The sequence below is a fragment of the Osmia bicornis genome, chromosome 2, assembly GCF_907164935.1.
Source record: "Osmia bicornis bicornis chromosome 2, iOsmBic2.1, whole genome shotgun sequence".
In the NCBI taxonomy this organism is placed as follows: domain Eukaryota; kingdom Metazoa; phylum Arthropoda; class Insecta; order Hymenoptera; family Megachilidae; genus Osmia; species Osmia bicornis.
In genome coordinates this window covers 7,577,089-7,600,296 of record NC_060217.1, presented here as the reverse complement: position 1 = coordinate 7,600,296, position 23,208 = coordinate 7,577,089, and the positions used below count along the sequence as shown (strand labels likewise).

Here is a 23,208-nt window from a genome sequence, read left to right as displayed (position 1 = left end):
GAGTATCAATGAAATATTTAGGTAATCAGTTTCATCAAATCTTCAGATTCCTATGTCATAAGTGTTATTTTGTGGTATAATAGAATCTTAATTATCGAAACTACTCATGACGCGTGCTGTTAGGATAATGAAGCGTTCCATCAAACAATATTCCAATAATTGCATGCTCCGTTAATCGAAGTTCTGATAATCGATCCTTTTGTTAGTCAGTGTTCTGATAATTAAGATTCCACTGTGCCTTCCACTATACCTTCGTACCATCAAACTACATGTCTCGACGTAAATTTCCAAACCTGTCATTTTCAAATCCAATGAATATCTGATGTTTTTTCAGCTTTTTGCCACATGTGGCAGCGTATTGTTGTGCACGGAACGACCTACCTACTCCCATTTCCGGTGAACTACGCCAGCCCACTACATTGATCTGCTGTTTTCTGAGCTTATATCGGTAACAGTTTCGGTTTTAAAGTTGATACTCCTAACTTAACAACTAGATTATTTCGTGCAATAACTACTTGAATATAGTGGTGTTCAAATATTAATGTGACTACGATAAATTTTTAGAGAAAGAGTTCCATATTTTGAGAAATAATATTTTAAAAAATAGTGTAAATTTCGGAAAATGAAGATAATATATACAGAATAGCATACATTTGTTAATTGTAACTATTCCAATACTCAATCGTTTCAGGATAAAATAAAGATAATTGCATATTTTTATTTGTGCCCAAAAAATAACGAGGCGAAATAAATTCAAATAATTATTAATAAATAAATAAAATGGATACTGCTATGCGAAATACGGTTTTAAAAATATCACTAAAAAATATAATGATGAAGGGGTAGCTATTCTGCGTGACTGATTGAAGAATAAGTCACTCATAATTTCCTCTAGCATCTGACAGAAGGGATTAAGTTGCCACAGACGAAATGGCAGAATTATTCACGAAACTTTCAACAGTTATAACTTCGTTATAAAGAACATTCATTAATCAAAACAAACTCTCCTTAATGAAAATGAAGCGGATGCGTAAACGTGACGAAACAGAACAGAAAGTTGAAATGGCATATCTTACTTTAGCTTTAGACGAATGAAAAATCCAGGAATTTCAGGTTTGGTTGGATTAGAAATTTTTCTTGGAATAAATCAGTTTTTCAAAAGTATGTCGCGACATAAGAATATCAAGATTCTGAAAATTTTGCAATTAATAATTTTTACTTTGTAATTTGCTCCTCATTACGAAATAAATGGTAATTTGTTGCAGCGATGCGAGGGGAATATGGGAATTGTGTAACATCTGACAAATCTTGATATAACAATTCGTGAATGTCACTCTGAGTTATTGTTTGCATCCTATTGTGTGATCTATTGTACCAAGAACACTGTTGAATGCAGTGTGTAGCCATTTCCAATGAATTCTAAGCTTCTAATTGATCTATACAGCACAAAAGCATACTACCACATTGCAGCGATATTGTAGTATTGTTGCAGAAACATTGTACAGCTACAGAATTTCAATATTGTTTGAACAATGTTGCAAACATTCTAAAAACTATGTGTCCTATGTGTATCTTGCAGTACTTTTATATTATTAATTTATAGTAGTCTTTCAACATTTCAAAACCTGATTCATTTCATTACACATACATTATTTTCATATTTATTTATTTTTTTCACTCACTTACCGTAACAAAATAATCTACAACTTGCCCTGTTTCTAAAATCGCAAGTTCCACAGAGACTATAAAATACTAATAATAAATTAGTGAACAATTTGACCAAATGAACAAATTAAGTAGGTTTCTACTTAATTATAAACGACAATCAACTGTATAAAAGATAATAAGTTTAAATCAGCTGAGAAATTTCGTAGTACAATTACGAAAATTTCTCAGGAACCCATATTCTGATTTATTTTATTCATAAAGTTTGCAATTGTACATTTGACACGCTTAAGAATACATTTTTGTATGTTTCTTTACAGACATAAGACGCATTTATACAACACGCATAAAATGATTCTCAACACTTTCGCTATGACCATTTTTGTCATAAAACGTTTTCGTACGTTTGTATATTAAATTGTTAACTTAATTGTAATTTTTTAATTTTCATAGCATCTCCTATTTTGAAATACAAACGCTTTGCGTTGGACGACTAAGGTCGTCCATAGTAATCAAGGGGTTAACTTGTTAAACGTCGTAGTGAAAACCGTACCCTATAACTATAATTATTCAGAATACGATCGTTCCATTTTCCGATTTAAATGTTCCACTTGCCATCTTACGAAAGTGGTATAATATCAATGCAATCTAAAATTTTCCTTAATTTTTTCTTTCATTCAAACATTCGATTATATCAACCCTTCAAAACTCGACATTAGTAGACCATACCGACACAGAAATTTTCTAATAAAATAAGAAATACAATAAAGATTCGATAAAAGCTAAACCCTTGGGATCAAACTTTTACTTGCCGACACCTTCGAACGTGTAAAAGGACGGCGAGTTAAAGAGGAACTCCCGATTGTCACGATCGCGGGTTCTCTTTCTTTTTCATTCGCTATTCTTCCCTGTGACCGAAACTTATTATCGTCAATTTAACAAATAAATAAAATGTCATAAATATCCTGGTAAAAGTTTTATAAGAAAAGAATGAAAAATAAGTTCGTGGCATCTCAAGGGGCATACAGTATACACGTTTTTATAGTGGTGACGATGAGTTCTTCGCTTTCATCGTACTTACACATCTTTTTCGCTTTCATCGAGTCTTTACTGTACCTATATTTTAACTACAATCCAGAAAACCACAATTTTGGAAGCTATGACAATTTACATATGTAACAAAATTACATATCAATGTTAAAAGGGTTAAATTTATAGTGCCAATTATTAATAACCCACACGGCATTCAATATATTAATTTACCTTAATATTTAAAACATTTACACCATAAAAAAGTTGAAGAATACCCAAAGGGTAAATAGAAACAAGTTATAACTCTTCCATATACCTAATTCACATCAACCAAATAAATATTATAGAAAAAAGAAGGAATAACTTATTTATAAGTACTTCGAAAAACATATGCCTCAAAATCACTAAAAGACATACGTACCAGTGTATCTTGTGATTCACGCAACGCGTTTGTGCATGGGACAATTAAAATACGTCCTTCAGTTATTAGTCATAGAGAAAATTTAGATTGTCCACGCAGGATGTTCTCGATGAGTAACACTGTGGATCGTTATTCGCGAGACACTTCTCTTTAGGTAAATGAACCCTATCAGTAGATGGACGCCATGATATTTTTAAAAAGAAATCGTCCTGCTCGTTACCAGTCTGTAACAGCGGAACGTTTGATCTTGGATTTTCGAGGTAGGACACGTTCTGCCTGTACTAGACCCGATCTTCCTCTTCCAGTAATCTCATCACCTCTGAAAATAGAATCTACGTGTAATAATGAAGTTAACATCAATCTTCTAATTGTAAGTGTAATGTGTACAGTGCTGGAAATGGTAGACTTTCCTAGGGCAAATAGCAATATAGGGGGAAGTTCCATAGGATGAAAAGTCGAGTCAGGTGTACTTTGTCTCAGCGAACAGTGGGTATCTCAAGTGTAAAAACAAATATCAGTCGAATTCAACAAGAAAAGTTGGACAATTCTGAAATTTAAAAAAAAATGTGAAACTTTATAAAAATGTAGCTCAAACGGTTAACAATAAGCAGTTAACGATAAGCAATTAACGTTGAAAGCCCTTAAGCACTGTTCACAGGCAAGGGGTTAATTTGGAAGATCGAAGTGAAGAGCAACGTTATATGCTAGCGATATAAACCACCTGTTACATCTGACTCTCACGTGTTTGCTGAGTTTCCTAACAAGTATGTATGTATGTTTGCTAGTGTTACGTGTCTGCAATATACAGTTTCGAGCAAAGAAGGGTTCCCGACGAAAAATTGCAATATAGAGGAAGGGAGAATTTTCTAAATTCTAATTTTGACTAAATTAAAGTTTAATGGAATTAGAAATAAAAGAGGGAGCTGGGGGGCAGAGCATTGCCATTTTCCCAGGGGGAACCTACCATGCTCAATGAGGTACAAAACAGAAAAAATAACGTTTAACGTTTCTTATTTAATTTTTTGTGTCTTTATATTGATAAATGTTTAAAAAAAAAACTACTGTTGAATACCAACTAAATTATATATGATTTTGAAGTAGTTATTCCGCTTATTGCCAATCTGTAGTACTTTTTCAATTTTGGTACCTTTTTCTCTACTTCAACGATACTTCAAGAGGGTAGACTTCCATGTACGTGATGCAATATACCCTACCTTCTATGCGTAGGGGTTCTTATAAATTCAAACTCGTATATCAAGGCAATAGAAAATCATATGAAAGCGTTTGAAAATAGATTTTTAAAGTGGAAGAATGGTATGTATTATTGAAAACCTCCAACAGAAATATGCGAAGAAAATTTCTACTCTGGCTTTAATTAAATTATTCCAAAACCCGAAGGTAACTAATAAGTTCTAACAATTTAAAATTACTAGACTTCTCGAATATAAAAAGTAGAACCTACAAAGCAATAAATCAGTATTATTTTAATATTATTGCTATTTTATATTGCTATTTTACACCAGTTTTTCCCTTGTTCAAGCACCTGTTCAAGTCATTATAAGTTTTATAAGCTGCGTATAATAAATCTTCTGACATTTTAATATCAATGGAAAGTGAAGTAAAAGTTTTTCGACAAAATTGGACATTAAGAATTCAGTGTAAAACGGAAATTAATTTGTCGCAGGATTTTCTTAAAGTCCAGGTACTGAACTGAAATCACATCTTCCTAGCTCTTGTTGAAACAGAAGTCGTCTTAACTTGATAGAATTTAGCAATGAATAAAGACTACAATCGGAGCACGTACCATTTGGATTGTAATTAAACTTTAAACAGTTAAGGGTTAAAGTTTGGACAAGGGTCTTGACAGGAACTCGAACGAAATTCAACAACATTCGGCGATGCAGAAATAATCTCGTTCCGCTTGGATGAAACGTTTAAACTTGGATATGGAACCGAGATTACACGTGTTATGCTTAACGCTGTTAGGTCTGACACTAGAAAAATGTTCCTGACGTTTTCCAAGTATTGTTGGGTGACTTCATCAGAGGTCTAAAGAGGTATTGATATTCAGTACAGTAGACTCTTGATAAGTTGCCGCTAGCTAACTTTCCGCAGAGGCCTACTACTCTATACACGTACTCTCACCAATGCTTCTCACCAAATTTCATAAACATGATAATCTTATTAAATAAAACGATATTTTAAAATCGTTGAGATACTAAAATTTTATTTTATAAACCCGTTTTGCTGCACCTAATAAGTATCAGGAAGAACGTTAGTAGAAATACTTCTCGTTGTGGTGACCATCTAAATTGCTTACAATATTCTGCTTCCCTAGCAGAGACCGTGCTGCGGGCTCGGAAATAGTCCGCTTATCGGTGGAAATGGGTTAATCCCTTGATTTTAGATGTTCCACGCGCTACGATACGAGATTCCTTAATAATACTCGCTTGGTGGATGCTGGGTTATTCAAGCCCTTATATCGAGTTACAACTGCGATATTTGAGCGATATTGCTGTAACTGAATAATATTAAACAAAAAGTCTACTTCAATCATTGTTTAGTTCCAATGCGACCCCTGCAGGTATATGGATTGTGACTCGCGCAAAGGCATTAGGTCAAGGATAACACCGTTTCAAAACGATAAATGATTCCCTGTTTCATTTCCAACATCCGAGTGGAATTTTGAAAACCTATTATATTCTTAATCAAACAAAACGATGTGAAAGAGTAGAAACCATAGGCCAAGTAAAATAAGATGATCGAAAAAATTCGAACGAAAAAGATGCTATTCGTCTCGGATTAATTTATTTTTTATATAATTTCTCTTTTTCAGTCGATGCATTTTATTAATTTGTTTTAAGTAAATACGTTTTCTGTGCAACTCACCAAAGATGTTTTTAAAATATTTTTATCGAATCATGTAATTTTTCTCAGAATTCTTTCAGTACTTTATAATTTTATGCACTGTGACATTTTTTTATCGTTATTTAAGTTCTTCAGAGAGCATTGGTTTTCATAGTGCTGTGATTTGTGAAATTGCAAAAAAATTGTGTTACAGTACCGGATCTGGCGACCAACGACGCTTTTCCGAGATATACCGTCGTTTCATTCCCACTCAGCTCGCTGTTGTTTCCACCTTGAACTGCATTCCTGGTTGATGCCATAGCAATATCGCTGTTTCTACACCCTACTCTGAAATTAAAGCAAATATTTTTATATTAAACAACGGCAACGGTTATTTCATTCCCATAGTATCAGTATGCTCCTCTTGATATTTAATAGTCTCTGAAATTTTCTACAATACTTTCGTGACTCTATAAAGGAATTTCTAGTTATTAGAAATGGGAATATGTTAGTCATTTTTACGGGTAAATTCACTCACTTCGGCTATACTTCAAAAAAGGAGTTTTTTAAAAAATAGTTACTTTTTGTATTCAAAGTTGTCTCCTGAAAGATTTATCGACAATAGAACTTTCGTATCATTTTTATTTCAGAAAACTGATCCCCAGTTTGTTTCAAATATTCATGGCAACTGCATGTTCTCTAGTAGATTTATACATAAAAAAAAGTAAAACCCGACAGAGAAACTCGTTTAATTATTACCCTTATTAAATTAAGCAATACTTGATCGATATTCGTTTCTTAAGAATAGACGTAATTCATTCGCAACTTTTATATCCAATATTCCCTTTCTCGATCTCTTACAAACTCTGTCATAACTTTTGTAGCAAACATTCCTGGATTTATTACAACTTTAATTCAGTTCTCAATAAGAAATCCGACCTGACCTTTTTTTTTTGCTACAACTTGCATAAACCCATTGTCCAGGATTTATGTAACCTGGCAAAATAACGATCAAAGAATTAAAAGACATAAAATTCAGCTACAAAACTCATAATTCTAAACTACAGATCTGCTTTGATCTTCAATAAAACTTTTCGAATTTACAATTTTATGCTTTATTGTATGTCAGTCGAAGTGTATTTCAATTCTCTACAAAAAGGTATAAAATCACCAAGGGTGAAAAGTATAAAGAGTGAAAAATCGAATAGTTGGAAAAATATTTTAAGGAGGGACCATTAGGCTCTTTTTCTCCCTCCCTACGGTTTCTTTCGAACTAATCAATTTTCGACCCATGTACGTTGATAATTTTTTGTTAAAAATAACAACAGCACTTGGCGTCAAGAGAGGTATTACATTTCAAAAAACATTTTTCGAATTAGATGAACCTGAGCCTCTCTTTAATATATATTTTCAACTACCAATCTGAGTTTCATTTGATCTAAAAACGTTAAATTACTTTTTATTAAATTGCTATGAAAAGTTCAAATTTATTGAATAGAAAGAAGCTGATGTTTTATTACGACGAAGTTTAGCCATATGTTACACAAAATGCTCAGCAAAAGTTAGGTGAATCTGGTAGGGTAATTTTACCATATTCACCATACTCTTCAGACGTTGTCCTATCTGATTATCATTTTTGCTATGTAATATCCACACTTTCAGAAATAGTTCATAAAAATATTTCAAAGGATAACTGAAGGAATTTTATTTCGATGGAAGGATAGTTCCATGATGCTTTAGAAGCATCAAGCATACAATAATTCAAGCACCAAATTTGCATTGAACTAATTACAAAGTGTCTCACCTAGAAAGCATACCAGAGAATCTACAAACAGTTGCAACATAAATAAGAGAAGTTTCTTAAGAAGAAGTTATTTATTGCATGAGTTGATGTCTAAGATAGATAATGTAATGAAATAGCAACATTTATAAGACACACAGTAATTAATTCTTCCTTATTACTTCTGTGGAGAAAATAATTTGATCCTGCAACCGATACAGTGAATTCAACTGTTTTATTCGAAAATTATATTAACTTCTAGATTCGGCTCGTTTCCGATTGTATTATTTTACTCCACCTTTATAATCGTATCTAAAGGTCACCAGGGATCGAGAACAAAGTAACACGATAAATTAGCTTTAATTACCTCCAACAACGGTGGCAGTCAAAGAGGCCAAGGAATGCTTGTCGAAACTTTCTGTTCATGAAACAGTAGGTAATCGGGTTGCAGCAACTGGAAACATAGGCGAGTAGCTGAACCAAGCTAATTCCGGTGCTCCCAACTATTGAATAAACCAATTCTGGAGCGAAAAGGTACCATGTATTGATCACGTGTAGTGGTGCCCAACAGACAAAGAACTCCAGAACAATTACGAACAACATTCTGATCACCTGAAATTCATACGTATCAAAGATTTTAACGAATGCATCGTTATAATTCTACTATCCCGTATTAAAGAGGACGTGTGAACTAGCGAAGTCTGGGGCCAATCGAGACCTAAATTTACGAATCATATAAAAGAATATTAAGTTAAAATTAAATATATCATTTTTAATCGAAAGAGTTTCATAATTTCTAAAGGAACAGTGTAAAATTTAGAAAATTAAAATAATATGAAATACAAAATTAAATTAAAATTGGAATTCTCTCCATGGTTCGCCATTCAAGGGTTATGGAATTTTTTTTTAGAAGCTAGATAACAATGCATTCATGTAGCATATACATGTGGTATGGAGAGGGTCAAAAAGTGGGCATGTCTCTCAGGATCGAAAGGGTTAAAGTAGAAATAAAACATGTATGTTACATTAATAAAATTCAAAAATCACTTACTTTTTTTTTAGCTTCAATGCTTTTGCCCATGTAATTACTACGTATCACGTGTTGTCTGGCGAAGGGGCAAGCTGAGTTTTGTTTCTCTTGGACAGAATTGTCCTCTGTGTCTCTTGACAGGCAGTTGGTTCCATTGGTACGAACCTGTTCCCTTGATTCATGAGAAAAATCAGATTCTTGACATTTTCGAGCGAAATCCCTGGAGACCCTCGTTCGTGGAACGCGTACCTGTTCATCAAAATTCTGTCATAGAATTAATAATGTCAATTGATAATTGTTGTAGAATTGATAGCGTATATATGAACGTAATTAAAACCTAATGTAGCTATTGTGAATAATGATTTGAACGAAGTATATTAGCGCACGCAGTGATGTATTAATCGTCATGTGAATCATTGGAGATTGATATTACGAATTTAGTTTAATATCTTCGCTGTCACTCAGATTGTCAACGTTAAATATCCAATCATGAACTATCACGTAGTTGTTTAGGTAACAATACGTTGAATATAGGTGCATTATATTCTATAAACTGTAATCAACATTTTGGCCTTCCTAGTTAATCTACGATCATGTCAGCATTTCAGGTGACATTTTGAGATTTATATAATAAGAGGATTTAATAGACGCAGGTATAGATAATTAGATACGATACATTTCAGAGATAATTAATTTTGTTGAAAATGTCACCTAACGTTATCGAAAATAAACAAAAAATAACGAAAATTAGGCTGAATGTTAACATAATATTGATAAGGTATGAACAAACTTTTTAAATAAATTTTCCTTTTCGATCCAGGGATACAGAATTAATTATTTTCCCGACCTAAATTCGTAATATAGGTCACCAGTGTATGTGGCAGTAAATGTGTTAAGAAAATGAAAAGTACAGATGTAAAGGTCGGTTGATAGTAATTTTATTATCAGTCGAAAAAATAGCGAAGGAATCACAAGAAGATAGTGATAAATTGTGGATCATTCCAGCTTAGGACGTTCGGTGCTTTTGCTGAAATAAAATAAGGTTTAACGGAAAAAAAGGTAGCTGTTGGATTGAAATATGTGAATCGACGGAATCAGTGTGGACTACTCTCTTAGGAGAGATTTCTTCGGGAAGAAAGTCGTTGCTTCGATTCGTGAGAAATTCTTCCAACTTTCAAACACCCTGTTTACTGAAGATAGTAAAACAGCTTTAGAAAATGTGAATTCAATAGTGTTTATTGTAACATCAAATTGTTACAAACTTAATAAAATCAATCGTTTCAGCTTCTTATGGTATTACCTATAAAATTATATTACAAACATTTGTAAAAGTTTGTTATTATCACAAGATTTCTAACCCTTCTGGTAATGTGTATGCATCTGAATAATAAGCTTCGTTTAACCCCTTGAACAACGGACTTTGGGTCAATCGTGATCCAAAATTAAAAAATATATACAAGGAAATTAATATAAAGCTAAATATATAATTTTTAAAGAAAAGGGTTTCATATATTAAAAGAAAAATTTTTAAAGAAATTGCAAAATTTAGAAAATGAAAAGTATTATTGAAAACTTTCTTTCTTTCCTTAATTATTAAATTGAATTATTAAATTAATTTACTATTCGAATCACTGGCGACAACCATGGCAATCAATCCGCTAAAAATAAATTTTCTCACCCTGGACGATACTCTCTGCGAGGAACCATGAAAGTATCCGTGTGAAGTGGAAAATCCTCGCCTTAATCTTGAAGAAGCACCACAAGCATTCACCACAACTGGCGTGCCGGTAGCTGAATCACCTTTGTCGTACGTCGAATTTCTCACTGTTCCACTGGATTCTGTTCTCTCCACTGTAACTGAAATTCGTTATTCAATTACTGTGAACAGTACTCTTAATGCATTCTAGCTACTGGAACATGCATTAACCCTTTGGAGAGAATAAGTCTATGAATGCGTTCGAAGAAAATCAATATGGTAACGTTAATATATGGTCATTTGGTAAATATCTTCTTATAATTTTGGCACAAACAAAACTGATAAATGTAGACATTAGAAGTTTAAATGGAAAAATATCATTGAATTTATCTTAAATAAAAAATGTTCTATTCGTAGATAATGTCAAGCTTAAAAAAATGCTTTGTCTCCAGGGGAAATTATTTATGCAAATCTGAAGTATTTTCAAATTTACAAATGTCGTTTGATTGATTTAATGATTTTAATTATGTTGTTACATGTCTTTCAAAATTTAATATTCTTTAAATATTGCTTTAAATAGATTCGAGTTTACTAAGGCTTTTTCTCGATTTAGCGGTTTCAATCTTCCCTGGAATTTCCTAACCTCTTTTTTAACACCCCGCATATATGAATGGATAATGAAGTAAGGATTTAGGAAAAAGTAGGTACAAAAATTACGGATATCTCCTTAACGGCATGTGTGGGTAATAGGATTACGTTTTTTAGCTACTAAACTACATAAGATTTTTTAGCAAAGGTAATAGGATAAAATAATATCTTTTTTATTTCTTGTGTAAGCTGAAGCCATTTTCTAAAACTCTTATCTCCCATTTTATCATTCCAAGCACATACGACATCACGTATAGAATTTCCTATATTCAAACACCCATTATTCATTACTCCCATTATAGAATCCTGCAAATATCAAGTAAATGATTATGTAAATATGATAATGTCTTAATATTAAAATGATGAAATATAAATAAATTCCTATATAAGAGTTACCATTTGAACATTAATTTGTCAGAAATTAATTTAACTGCAAGTGTGACCTAAATCAATCTTTTGTAGATGGATAAAGTTGCATTAACTTAATTTGCAACAGATTTAGAGTGCACTTGCTGGAAGTGCTATTTGTAAAAGATATTTTTAACTATTCAATCTGACGCGTAAGAAAGGCCATTAAAGGAGAGGACATCGCACTCCTTCCGACCACTCTTGTTTATAGCGTTTTGTTTCGTTCGTACTAAATAGCAATGAACACAGCGTAAATCTATAGCTTCAGCGTAAACTAACACTGGTCGCATTGTATTATTTCAGAAAAGCTCCAACTTCTCGATTGCGGCAATCTTTCGCCACGCTCTGCGAGGTGGACAGAAGCTTTCATCTGGCGGTACCACCCCCGGGAAACTATTGCAACCATTCATTCGCCCACCTGGTTACCGCTCACAAAGAACTGAAGTTACTGAAGATGCAACACATACTCGACAACTAAAAAGCTTTTCCAAATAAAACCGAGCAATTGAATCAACCGTACGTACACAGGTTTCTGCTAAATTGGTGATTTTTATCAAGGAATCTATTCTGTTTTCTATAAAAGTAAAAACAGTATTTTAAAAAAAAATTGCAAATGACTGTTTTAATGATTTAATAATTATTTTTAAGTTTAAATTCTGTGAATGTATAATTTCGTATCTATCTATAGTATCTAATTAGTATTATTGTATTCATATTTAATGAATTTACAGAAACAATAATTAAAAATTGTTTTATATTTAAACGAAAACCTGAATATGACTTTTAGAAGGTTCATATAATAGTTTCTCAAATTTATATTTGCTAACTAAAAGTTCATTATTTGTTATTTAATTAATTTTTCGTGCAAACTCGTTTTTTTCTGAAACTAACACCGCATATAAAAGGAACTATTATATGTATAATGGAGCTGTTATCGTTTAACTTTCAATACTTACGACGCTGCTGACAAGACGATGATTGCCTTATTTCTTGCCGTAATCCTCGCCAGAGTTTTACAGCGATTAAAGAATAAGCCAGACTCATCACGATCAAGGGGACCAGAAGCAGCGTACCATCCAAGAACAAATTGTAAGCTCGTTCGGTTCCGACACTTGGCCATTCTTCACGACATTTGCGTCTGCCTAGAACAATAGAGACGAAACATTCCTCAAACTTGCCGGAAATAAATCAAAGTCTGCGGTATTTTCCGTTGAAATGCAGCGTGTTACATTCTGGGTTTAAGTACAGACAGATAAGAAAGTAATGGTTACAGCTTTCAGGAACGATCTTATTTATTATGTTGTTTAGACATTTAAAAAGAATGGGACCATTAGTAAAGTAACATATTTTCACAAGTGTATTTTGGAAAAATAATATCTAGCAATATTTATATACATTAGAAATATTTAATTTAATTTTTTTTCATTTTTGCCATCAGTTATCTGTAGAAATTCAGAAAATAACTAAATAAAATAATTAAATTCAGAATAGAACCGAAGAAAGAATATTTTCTGACAAAGAACAGTGAATATTATATTAGGTTGAATTTTATCTAAAATCTGGAGGAACTACCTGCAGGAAATGAGACATTCTTAGAATAAACTGTTCAAACTTTGTAGAGTTTTTACAGCTCGCAGTTACAAGGTGATGTTATTCCAACTCTGCATTGCTATAGAGTCGTAAGAAATATAGTTGACACTGACGGAGACGTATAAAGTACAGTAGCATCCCTTAGGCTTTAAAAGCAGAAGTCAAAACATCTATCGAACTAAATTTTACATCCATACTGTGTTTTACAGTTTCCGAAATTGTAAATTGTTTACAACTTCTATTCAAGATTGAATGAAATGTATAATAAATATGTATAACATAATCGTAATTTTCTATAATCAAGTATTAAAATTTAATTTTACTTTAATTTAATTTTAAATATCATCAAAATGTAATGTTATATTGCTTTTTTATTGAGCGTTTCATATTTTCAGATCTCTTTACCTTTTTACTTTCATATGATGAAATTAATATACTTCCGCAATAGAATAAAGCTATTCCAATTATTTTCAATCAACTTAATACTTGGAACCCCGTTTGAAAATTACAAGTTTTTATCAAAAAGATGTGTTTCCTGCAGAATTTAATTATTTTTCAGCTTTGAGATGAGTTTTTTATTAACCGAACTCCAATGAAATGAAATTTGCAACACACTTTATTGAAAACGCAGTAAACATTTTTGAGCTGCGATGTTTGAATGGAAGGGTGTCAAACATTTGTTCTTAATATTGCGTAACAAACCAATATAAATACCTGAGATAAAATATCAGATATAGCGGAGCTATGGTAAATGGATTTTACAGTAAAATCTTGATTTATAACAGCGGCTGCTTGAAACAGTATCAAAACACGTAAATGGAATCTCTCTGAATAATCGAGGCTTTAAGATGAATTACAGGTTATTACGTTAATTGCAAGATTTACACACAATAAATTCATTTTGTGTTTCTTTATTATGTACACCCTTATCCTGTTATTCAAATGGCTTCAGCAATTATTCTTTTATTCTTTTTACAAATTTGAATTTTTTGTAGAATTAAAACTGCCATTCCTTTCCATACAAGGCATAGAAATATAACTTTAATATCAAGTTTATTAATATACAAAGTTGAATATCTGCAACATTTTGTGGTTACAAATATTTATCACTTATTTTCTTTCTAACAATTTTATTTCTAACAAAAAGAAAGCGAAAGATTCAGTAGTATAGCCTAAGGAAAACATTCAGTAGTATGATAAAGTGATCAAGATCAGTGATACGGCCAGACATCTTTGACATTTTGCGGTAGAAAGATAGAGAAAGATTTAGTGGTACATAGTCAGAGAGAAATAGAGATTTAATGGTTCAATCTGGCAAGGAAGAAATCAATGGTGTGATCAGTTAATGAAAAATTGATCGAAAAGAAAAATTCGGTGATATAGAGTACCTATAGACAATCACAGAACACCTCAGGAATAAAGTTAAGAAAAGATGAAATTATCTTCTATGCATATATTATATACTATATGAATTCTTCGTAATATTTAATTCTTATTTATTTATTTTTCATTGGGTCTGCATTTGAATGTCTGTATCGACAATCAATTTTTTAATTATACCTCTCGAATAAGCTCACTCTGAATGAATCTCTACGATTGCAAAAGATAGCAAACTGATAATACATAATCCTAAATCGCTGAATACGAGAATGCAAACATATGTTCCGTAATTCCGAATATGAGCTGGTCTCGTTCGATCTTCAATAAATCAGAATAATTGCCGTTGAAATCGCAATCCCGATTATTGATTTTATTTATCTCCATACACGATCCGTTTCCATTATGAAGTTTAAGTATCAATGAAACAACTTGAAATTTTATGCATCATTTAAACATTCCTGAGTAAAACATATTTTATACGTTTATATAAAAGCAAATATTCCTAATGTTCTCTATATACCATTATAACTGTTTAATTAATAATTAATAGAAATTATGACATCATTTGATGAATAACGTGCACAATAGAAATGAGCGATTAATTCAAATTTTAGATACATTTAAATCCTATTAGTTCAACCGTTTCAAATATCAACAGTTTACTAAAGTTTGTTCCCAAACATGTTTTAATATGAAACATACCTGTTCGCAATAATTTTCAGAAAATAACCGAGTTTCTATCGTAATATCACGGAATAACAGATAACAGATAATAACACGGCTCGAAGGTGCAAGTACTATAACACGCTGCATATTTCGGCGATAAAACTGCAGAAACAAACATGCGCAACTTTTGTGAATACGTATTTTTCTACAACTGTTATTGCAAAAGCAAACGATTTTTTTTAAAATTATTTTACTATCTGGTGCGATACAACCACGGTTGATATATTCTGGGTATTTGAACAACAATTGTGTATAAAACGATACAATACAAGAAGAATTAGTATTCTTTGTGTACATTACATTCGTTTTCATACTCATTTATTAAATTTTCCACTATTTCCTTTATTATTATTTTCCCAATATATGAAATTTATTCGCTTGGAAATCGAATACTCACCAAAATCGATGCACCATTGTACCACTTATGCAGATCTGAATCACAGTTGACCTGGTTATGACGATATCAATACGTATTGAAATACAAGAAAGTTTGGTACGCTTAGAGCTTAGCCTTTGAACAGCAGAGTTTAGATCAATCAAGACTCAAATTTACAAAATATATGCAGGATATTAATGTAAATTTAAAGTGTTTCATATATTGAAAAAATAATTGTTAAAGGATTAGTGTAAAATTTAAAAAATGAAAATAATATGGATTAGAAAATTAAATTAGTTAGGGCTCTCTCTATGGTCCGCCGTCCAAGGGTTAAACAGCAGTAATAATTGAAATATTCAGTAGCTTTGAATTAAAGAACAAAAAAATGTGGACATTACAATAAATAAAAAACGCCTGAAGTAATATGTATCTTGCGTATTTGAAGGAATATACATATGTTTTTTAAATATTTCATTAATTTCTCTCTCGCAACGGTTCTTCATTTTAATTTTTCAAGTTATTTGAAAGTCTTTTTATATATTTTTTTAATTGAATTAAAAGTGGTGGAGTATTAATTAAAAAATAAAGATATTTATATCATACCTCCACGTATGTTCTTGAGCTGTGAAACGACCAGAATTGGAGCATTCCACGTAAGGCTGGCAGTCCAGACCACAGCGATCATTTTGTAGGCATGAAATTGAGTTTGCCATCTTCTTGACTTTAATGGCCTGCAGATAGCAAAGTAACGTTCCAAGGAAATGGCGACTAGCGTCCATACCCCAACGGAGACTGATACGGCTGAAACAGAATCAATAATTTCATACATTTATTGTGAGAAAAAAACATAACAATTGTTAACATTAACCCCCGTCTGCAACTTTATTTTTACTATTGCCATCTGCATACCGGATCGTTTGAGTCTGCGGCTAATTTATTTACTGTTCTTACTTTTCAAAAATCTACAAAAATCTGGAGGAAGATTAATTGTTTAGGTATTAATTTATTCAGATTATCAAAAATAATACTAAATTTGTATAATAATTTTCATCATATGGCTTAAGTAATAATCATGTCAAACTTTCTGTGATTCGAAATCCACCGTTTGATACACAAGAACCAAATATTCCACAAACTTAATAATTGGTGCACTTAATAGATCGGTGACGTTGATGTGTGTCTTTGATATGTTAAGTATAGTATGATCAAGGCAGCAAATGATATTCGCGATATGTTATAATATCAAAAGCAATTAGAAAATGATAGTACTGAAACCAGAATACTGCGTCGTTAATTCTTAAAGCCTATCATGGCTGTTTCATCCTGCGTGAGTTTCGTTTTATGTTGTTAAAACCCGTAGTATCTAAGCGGAAAGGAAGGCAAGCATGAATTTTAATAGTAATTTTATCATTTGGTTTTATTTAAGATTTTATAAGATTTATCTACTTTTGTCAAATAGCCGGTGACTTATGGACAGCGGTGGATATTTATAATAAAAATGGTATGTCTGAAGATACACTTATAATATTTCCGCTACTCCATTTACTCTTTTAACGATCTCATTTATATTCCGTATTAAATCTTGTTTTCTATGATGTCTTCTTTAATTATGTACACATGAATAGATTTCCAAGGATGTACAAGGCAAAGATTGAATTTTACTAAATGACTCTGAGTTTTTCTTTGAATTTTTTATATTTTTCTGAAAATTCTATGTTTAATAAACTGAGTTACATTAAAACATTTCAAGTACAAAGAAATTAAAAATTATAGTGTTTTGTTAAAAACAGATAAATGCAAGAAAATAATTTATAATTAATTTAAACAAAAGTAAATAGTAATAAATTTATAAAGCTTTTTAATATAAAAGCCGAGATTTCTAAACACATTAACACTTTTAGAAGCAATTGTATCTGTGTCAATACGTAACTGGTGCAAGTAACAGTAGCAATGTAAACTCAGCGTTAAACGTGCGGTAGACATCAAATGATATAGTGCTATAATACCGACAGATAGTGTGTATCTTGTCTTGGTCGGTTTGCAACCACAGCTACTAAACCCTGATTAGAACTCGTACCGTAAATCACTGTTGCCCAAGAATTTGCTTCTGTAACGACGGTAGCAACATTCCTATCATTGGTAAAGATGTTGCTGTCACCAACGTTACGACCTAACACCGACAAAGTGAAAAAACAATCAATGTATATTTTAAATGACGACTAATTAATGCCGCTTTATTTGAGTAATTTTTTTTTTCTTTTCCATAAATTGTATTCGAATAATGATTTCCTCCTTCGTTTTACTCATTTATTCTTTTCACTAACCGTTCTTTTATGCACAGAGGCGTGCAGTTTCAAATGAAATTCTAGTATGTGTGTACATATGTAGAAGAGAATATTCTATATCCAAAGATCCATTATCCTGATACCCGACCACTCTATTATATGATCGTTCTATTATACAAACAGGGCGTTCCCTTGCCGTCTCCTCTTCTTATTTGAATTAATCTCTCTCCTAACGACTAAAATTGATTCTAATCGCAACGATTAATTCCAATAACAAAACTGAAAAGTGGTGAGAGGATCACAAAATTAACAAAAATACAATAATGCCCCGATTGTAGACGAATTTTTGTTTTCATTTTTAGTATTTACACGCATAAATCAAGGAACCCTCGTTACATTAAAAATAATTTTCTCAGCAAAATATTAAACAAGAGTGTCTCAGGCCTGTATCGTTATAAAAATGTTTAGCAAAAAGTTCGAATAGTCGGATTTCATTAAAAATATTAGCGTAATTACATAAATATTAGGATCATAAGGTGTGGGTTTAAAAACGCCCGGTAAACGGTATTCTTGTAATTATTGCAGTGAAAATAAACAGAGGGGAAACTGAGGAAATTAACGACCTGAAAATAAAAACGGAGAAGGTATTTGTTACCGCGTGAACCTAATAATACGTAACAATTAGCAAAAATGTGCTACTTTTTCGTGTATTGTTCAAACGAGTTGATTTTTGCAGAAACTGTTTACACAAATAAATTCAAAAATACATCATTCCTCGATTCGTAGCGATCAAGAATAAATAAATAAATTGTTGCAATTGTTGTATATATATTGATTACTTTTTATAAGCTGTGGTAGCAAATGTTAAAAACTGTTTATAATGAAATGTTTTGAAATGAGAATGAACAACGGTACATTATACTAATTCATGTCACCTTCATTTTCATCTTTTGGTTCCAAGGTTTTCAATGATATTACCTTTTTAAAAAGTTTCTCTGCAGTTTCATATTACATAATTTGTTTCAATTACATCAGAAACTCTGTTATAAAGGATAAGTAACCTTGATACATGTCCTGTAATAAGTTTAAATTTATAGTATAAAATTTTCCTATGTTCTGACAAGCATTTTTTGAAAATAATTAAAATTAGAACATTTATTTCATTTACGTAAATTGGGTATTTTACACATAAGTGAACTTATATGAATAAAGAGGCGATTATTCAACTTCAGAGTTAAAAATCAGGATTACGGAAATACAAAATTTTATACAAAATATGCAGAAATGAGTTAAATTCTATCAAATATTTAGGAATTGTTTGATAATGTGTTATTATAAGGAATAAAAAACAAAATATCTGACGATAATTATGATTATATTTATTTAAAAAATTTTTAAAAGCAACGTTATTTCAATTTTCTCTTGTAAATGGAACAGTTTTAATTATAAATTGCAGATTTTTCTATCTTCAGCGACATATTATTAATGTACATCTATGGAATAAAGACAACGTTTTCAACTGTACTTTTCTCGGAATAACAGAACGCTGGATTAATAAAGATTCTCTTCATTTTCCACCGCTTGAAAGTGAAAAAATTATTCAGAACAGAATGCTTAATCCCTTAAGTATCTACAATTATTCGCTTAACGAGCTGCACCTCTGGTTCCATGCAAATTAAATGTCAACAAACAACTGCAGTAAAATTACAATTTAAATAAACAGTTTTTCATAGAATCGGACATTAAACAGAGGAATTTATTTTACTTCGTTAAAAACAGATTGACAATATAATAATTCTGAGATAAGATTGTATTTGTCCAATGCTATCATAAAAATAGATTACATTTAAATTCTTTGATGGATGTTGCGCTTCAGCCATCTTCACATTCTCTAGTGATGTCTTTGAATCTGGTGGGGCGCCGAACGGTGCTGCCGTTGGCGGTCTCTGTTGGGGCCGGCTGTGGGCCTAGTTACTCTTGCTCTTGTTAGTAAGAGTGGTCTGCCATGTTGCAAAAGGGCATCATGATAGAAGCGCCAGAAAAGCGAAGTTATTTTTTATTTCATTATCCTATTATAAGTTAGTTATGTACTATTTTCGACTTTTCATTCCTTGTATTCATTTGTGTTTATTTTAAATATATTAAGATTTTATCATTTTTCTATGTACTTTGAAATATACTGTCTTTTTGCAAACTAGGAGATTTTTGAAGGAAAGATGTTAAAAATTAAAAGAGATTCAACAAGGTTTATCATTGCTACAGTTAAATGAAAAATTCATTTTAAAAAATTCGTGCGTCTAATTGAAGATAATTTTATTACGGAAATTCTGTAAAAATATCAAATAAACCAGGTCAGAATTTATTAAAGTATTTAACCATCTAGTTTGAAAAATGTAATGACATTAAAACGGAATTGAAAATTTACAGAGCAAAATAAAATACCGTGTAACAAGTGTAATGATTCTTCAAGTTAAGCCAGAGATAAATTTTTCTCCTATAAATTCTAAGTGCCTGCATAAGAAAGTACTTTCGTGTCGAGTTTTTTACAGTCCAAGAGATTTATTCAGTTGCTACACGGCTGTCTTAGGTTCACCCAAGTAAACGTTAGTCAAAGAAATGGTGCGGTTTGTTCCTCTTGAAATTAACATTATTACGTGGAAGAGTAGATTTTATAAGGTTATCACAGGAATATCTGCTATCAAAGGTAACGAATGATATCATATTACATTGGCATGGGGTTTATGTTTAAATTTTTTGTGACTGCTTAGTTATATATTACGGATACGCGAATGTTCTGATAATAAAAATATATTTAGATTCAAACCGCAATCACAATACTTCCATTTACAGTTTTATCACCAAAATCATTTAATATCATTATCATTAACACTTCTAGAATTTCGGTTTTCAGTTTTATAATCACTGGTACTTCTCTAAAAGCTTGAAATATTTCCCTGCAATATTTATAAATCCTGTTAAATTTCAATCATTGCCGCGATTGAAAGAGAAAGAAATGGAACAGCTTTTGTATTTCACGATCAGTTAGCTAAAAAGTACAATTATTTCAATCGACTGTGCGCTTCATTGACTCTGTTAAATTGACCAAAAATCAATTTATTTCTCGATTCATTAGATATTTTACTTTATATAGAATATTTCAACATAGGTATTTTAATTTGGGACTTCGAAAATTATTTGTTCATCTCATCTCAAAGTTTGTTAAAACTAAACACTTGCAGTTATTAATGCGCAAGAAAAATATAATATATAACAAAAAATATTTTGGTATTTGATTAAGTACGTGAAAATATTTTTTTTTATAAAAAAATAATTAAGTTTCCCCTCATAATTTCTCTGAAATGGTCAATTACTGCTCATTCACGCAGGTATAAAAGCAATCTTTTATACACTCATTAAATTGCACCAAAAATAATTTTAAAAAACGAGTTATTTAATTAATTGAGAAGCAAGTGTAATAAATATTTTTTCATAGTTCTGTTTATTGCATATTTACAATTTGCTTCGTTTTTAACCAATTAAAAAGTCATTCTGTTCTTCTTTACAAGACAGAATATATAACAAAAAACGTGCAGAAAGTGAAGCTACCTTATAACTGCTGCATACCCTTCAATTATTACAGTGTAACTAGTAACGCATCAATGTTTGTTTTATTCACTGTAAATATTGGACAAAGGCTTGAAAAAATCTTTGAATATGTTTAGCGAACGATGCCGTGAAAATTTATTTGAATGTGTGCGTTGGTTGATACTGTTATCAGAGTATTTTAATTCCTCAAGCCGATAATTGTGCCCAGAGGAAATTTATGACACAGGCGGCAATTAATTTAGAAGAACTGATTAATCTTCGTGGTTGATTCATTAAAGTTTTATGAAACGAAAGCTATTTGTCAAATTAACTTTTAACTTTTAAGGCAAATAAACGAAAACCTTCATGAATAATAACTTTATATTTACATAACGTCAAACTAAGAATAAATTTTTAACCCCAAGAAATAAAAGTAGTATAAAATATAAAATTAAATTTGAATTGTTTTAGCAATCGGTGGAATATTTGTGTGAAATTGAACTCGCTCAACTGGCAATATAGTAAGAATTGACTGATCTGACTTATATCAATTTGATGTATACGAACTCCATGTTCAAAATAATCTGACCAGTTTCTTATTTTAATTGGAGATTAACTTCTACTGTTTAATCGCCATAAATAATGCAAAGCCATGGAAAAGCTATTCCTTCAACTTCATAATTCCGAATTAATTCATATCAGGGCACATTTCATTGACAGATCATTTTATTCCTGAAGAAGGATTTAACTCTAATTTCTATTCAAATTGCCAGTCATCTTCTATAGAATTCATGCAAATCATTTGTCCCTTTAAGCGATTGAAATTAATTTGCTGGCATTAGTAAAATATCAAAAAGGTATTAACCAGCGTTAATTTTTGCTATTCGTGTATTTAGTACCATATTAAATAGTTTAATCTTTCACCAACGATTAAGCGATTATGGTAATTGTGCCAATACGTGAGAGAGAAATATTCAATGTTATCTCTTCTCTTTATTTCATCTTTTCTTTGATTACCTCTTTTAAAATAAAATCTAAATTGTTTATTTCAACTGCTTCTTTTGAAATTTAATTTTTAATATGAAGTATACATTTTTATTCTTTATTTTAAAGTGTTTGTAAAATTCAATTATAATTGATTTTTGTTTTCATTTTTTCGGATTTCCATCACGGCTTTTGTTTTGGTTTTCATCTTTTCGCATTTTTATGATATTTCGTTTCAGCTTTCGTCTTTTATAATTTCAATCCTGTTTTATTCTTTTTTTCACTGTTTCAGGTTTCAATCATGTTTTCGTTAACCTAGTATGTTCATACCTGAACGCGAGACTAACCCAAGTCCATTTTCATTATTTTTCACTGGAGCAGAAAAACAAGCGCGGTCACAGATTGCTTTGTAGAGAAATCAAAATAGTTGATTCTGCTTTAGTTAAAGTACTTCTTTATTTAAAATGCAATATGCACATATTCCTATAATTTTTATAAAGTAAAGAAAGAACTGTAAAAAAATGGTACTTTGAAAAAAAAAATGGACGAATTAATTTAGCTCCCAGATACAGACTTTGCTTCTTCAAACTAGCCTTGAAGTTCATGAAATGTTGCGTTTACTATAAAAGTATAATTAACAGAAATCCAAAACGCCATGATGTCTTATTTACACTATTCCGAAAGTTCCAAGTAAACAAAATATCCAAGTTCTTAAAGGAAATTGAAAATATCAATTTTAGAATATTACTTTTGAT

At 31.2% G+C, this 23,208-nt stretch overlaps 1 protein-coding gene across 2 annotated transcripts in view; it reads right to left on the bottom strand.

Annotated features, from left to right (window-relative positions):
• Positions 1–1,905: 1,905 nt before the first annotated feature.
• Positions 1,906–23,208, bottom strand: part of LOC114876119 (cholecystokinin receptor-like) — a 36,643-nt gene continuing 15,340 nt past the window's right edge. The window contains exons 4-10 of one of the 2 annotated variants that reach the window (XM_029187205.2): positions 16,203–16,400; positions 12,484–12,669; positions 10,454–10,632; positions 8,797–9,024; positions 8,113–8,357; positions 6,183–6,313; positions 1,906–3,437 (exon numbers count right to left, since the gene is read on the bottom strand). In XM_029187205.2, the coding sequence (XP_029043038.1) occupies positions 3,400–3,437; positions 6,183–6,313; positions 8,113–8,357; positions 8,797–9,024; positions 10,454–10,632; positions 12,484–12,669; positions 16,203–16,400 (1,205 nt within the window). In that variant the 3' untranslated portion in view covers positions 1,906–3,399. The remainder of the gene's footprint in view (positions 3,438–6,182; positions 6,314–8,112; positions 8,358–8,796; positions 9,025–10,453; positions 10,633–12,483; positions 12,670–16,202; positions 16,401–23,208) is intronic. The other variant, XM_029187206.2, reaches the window with a different exon arrangement.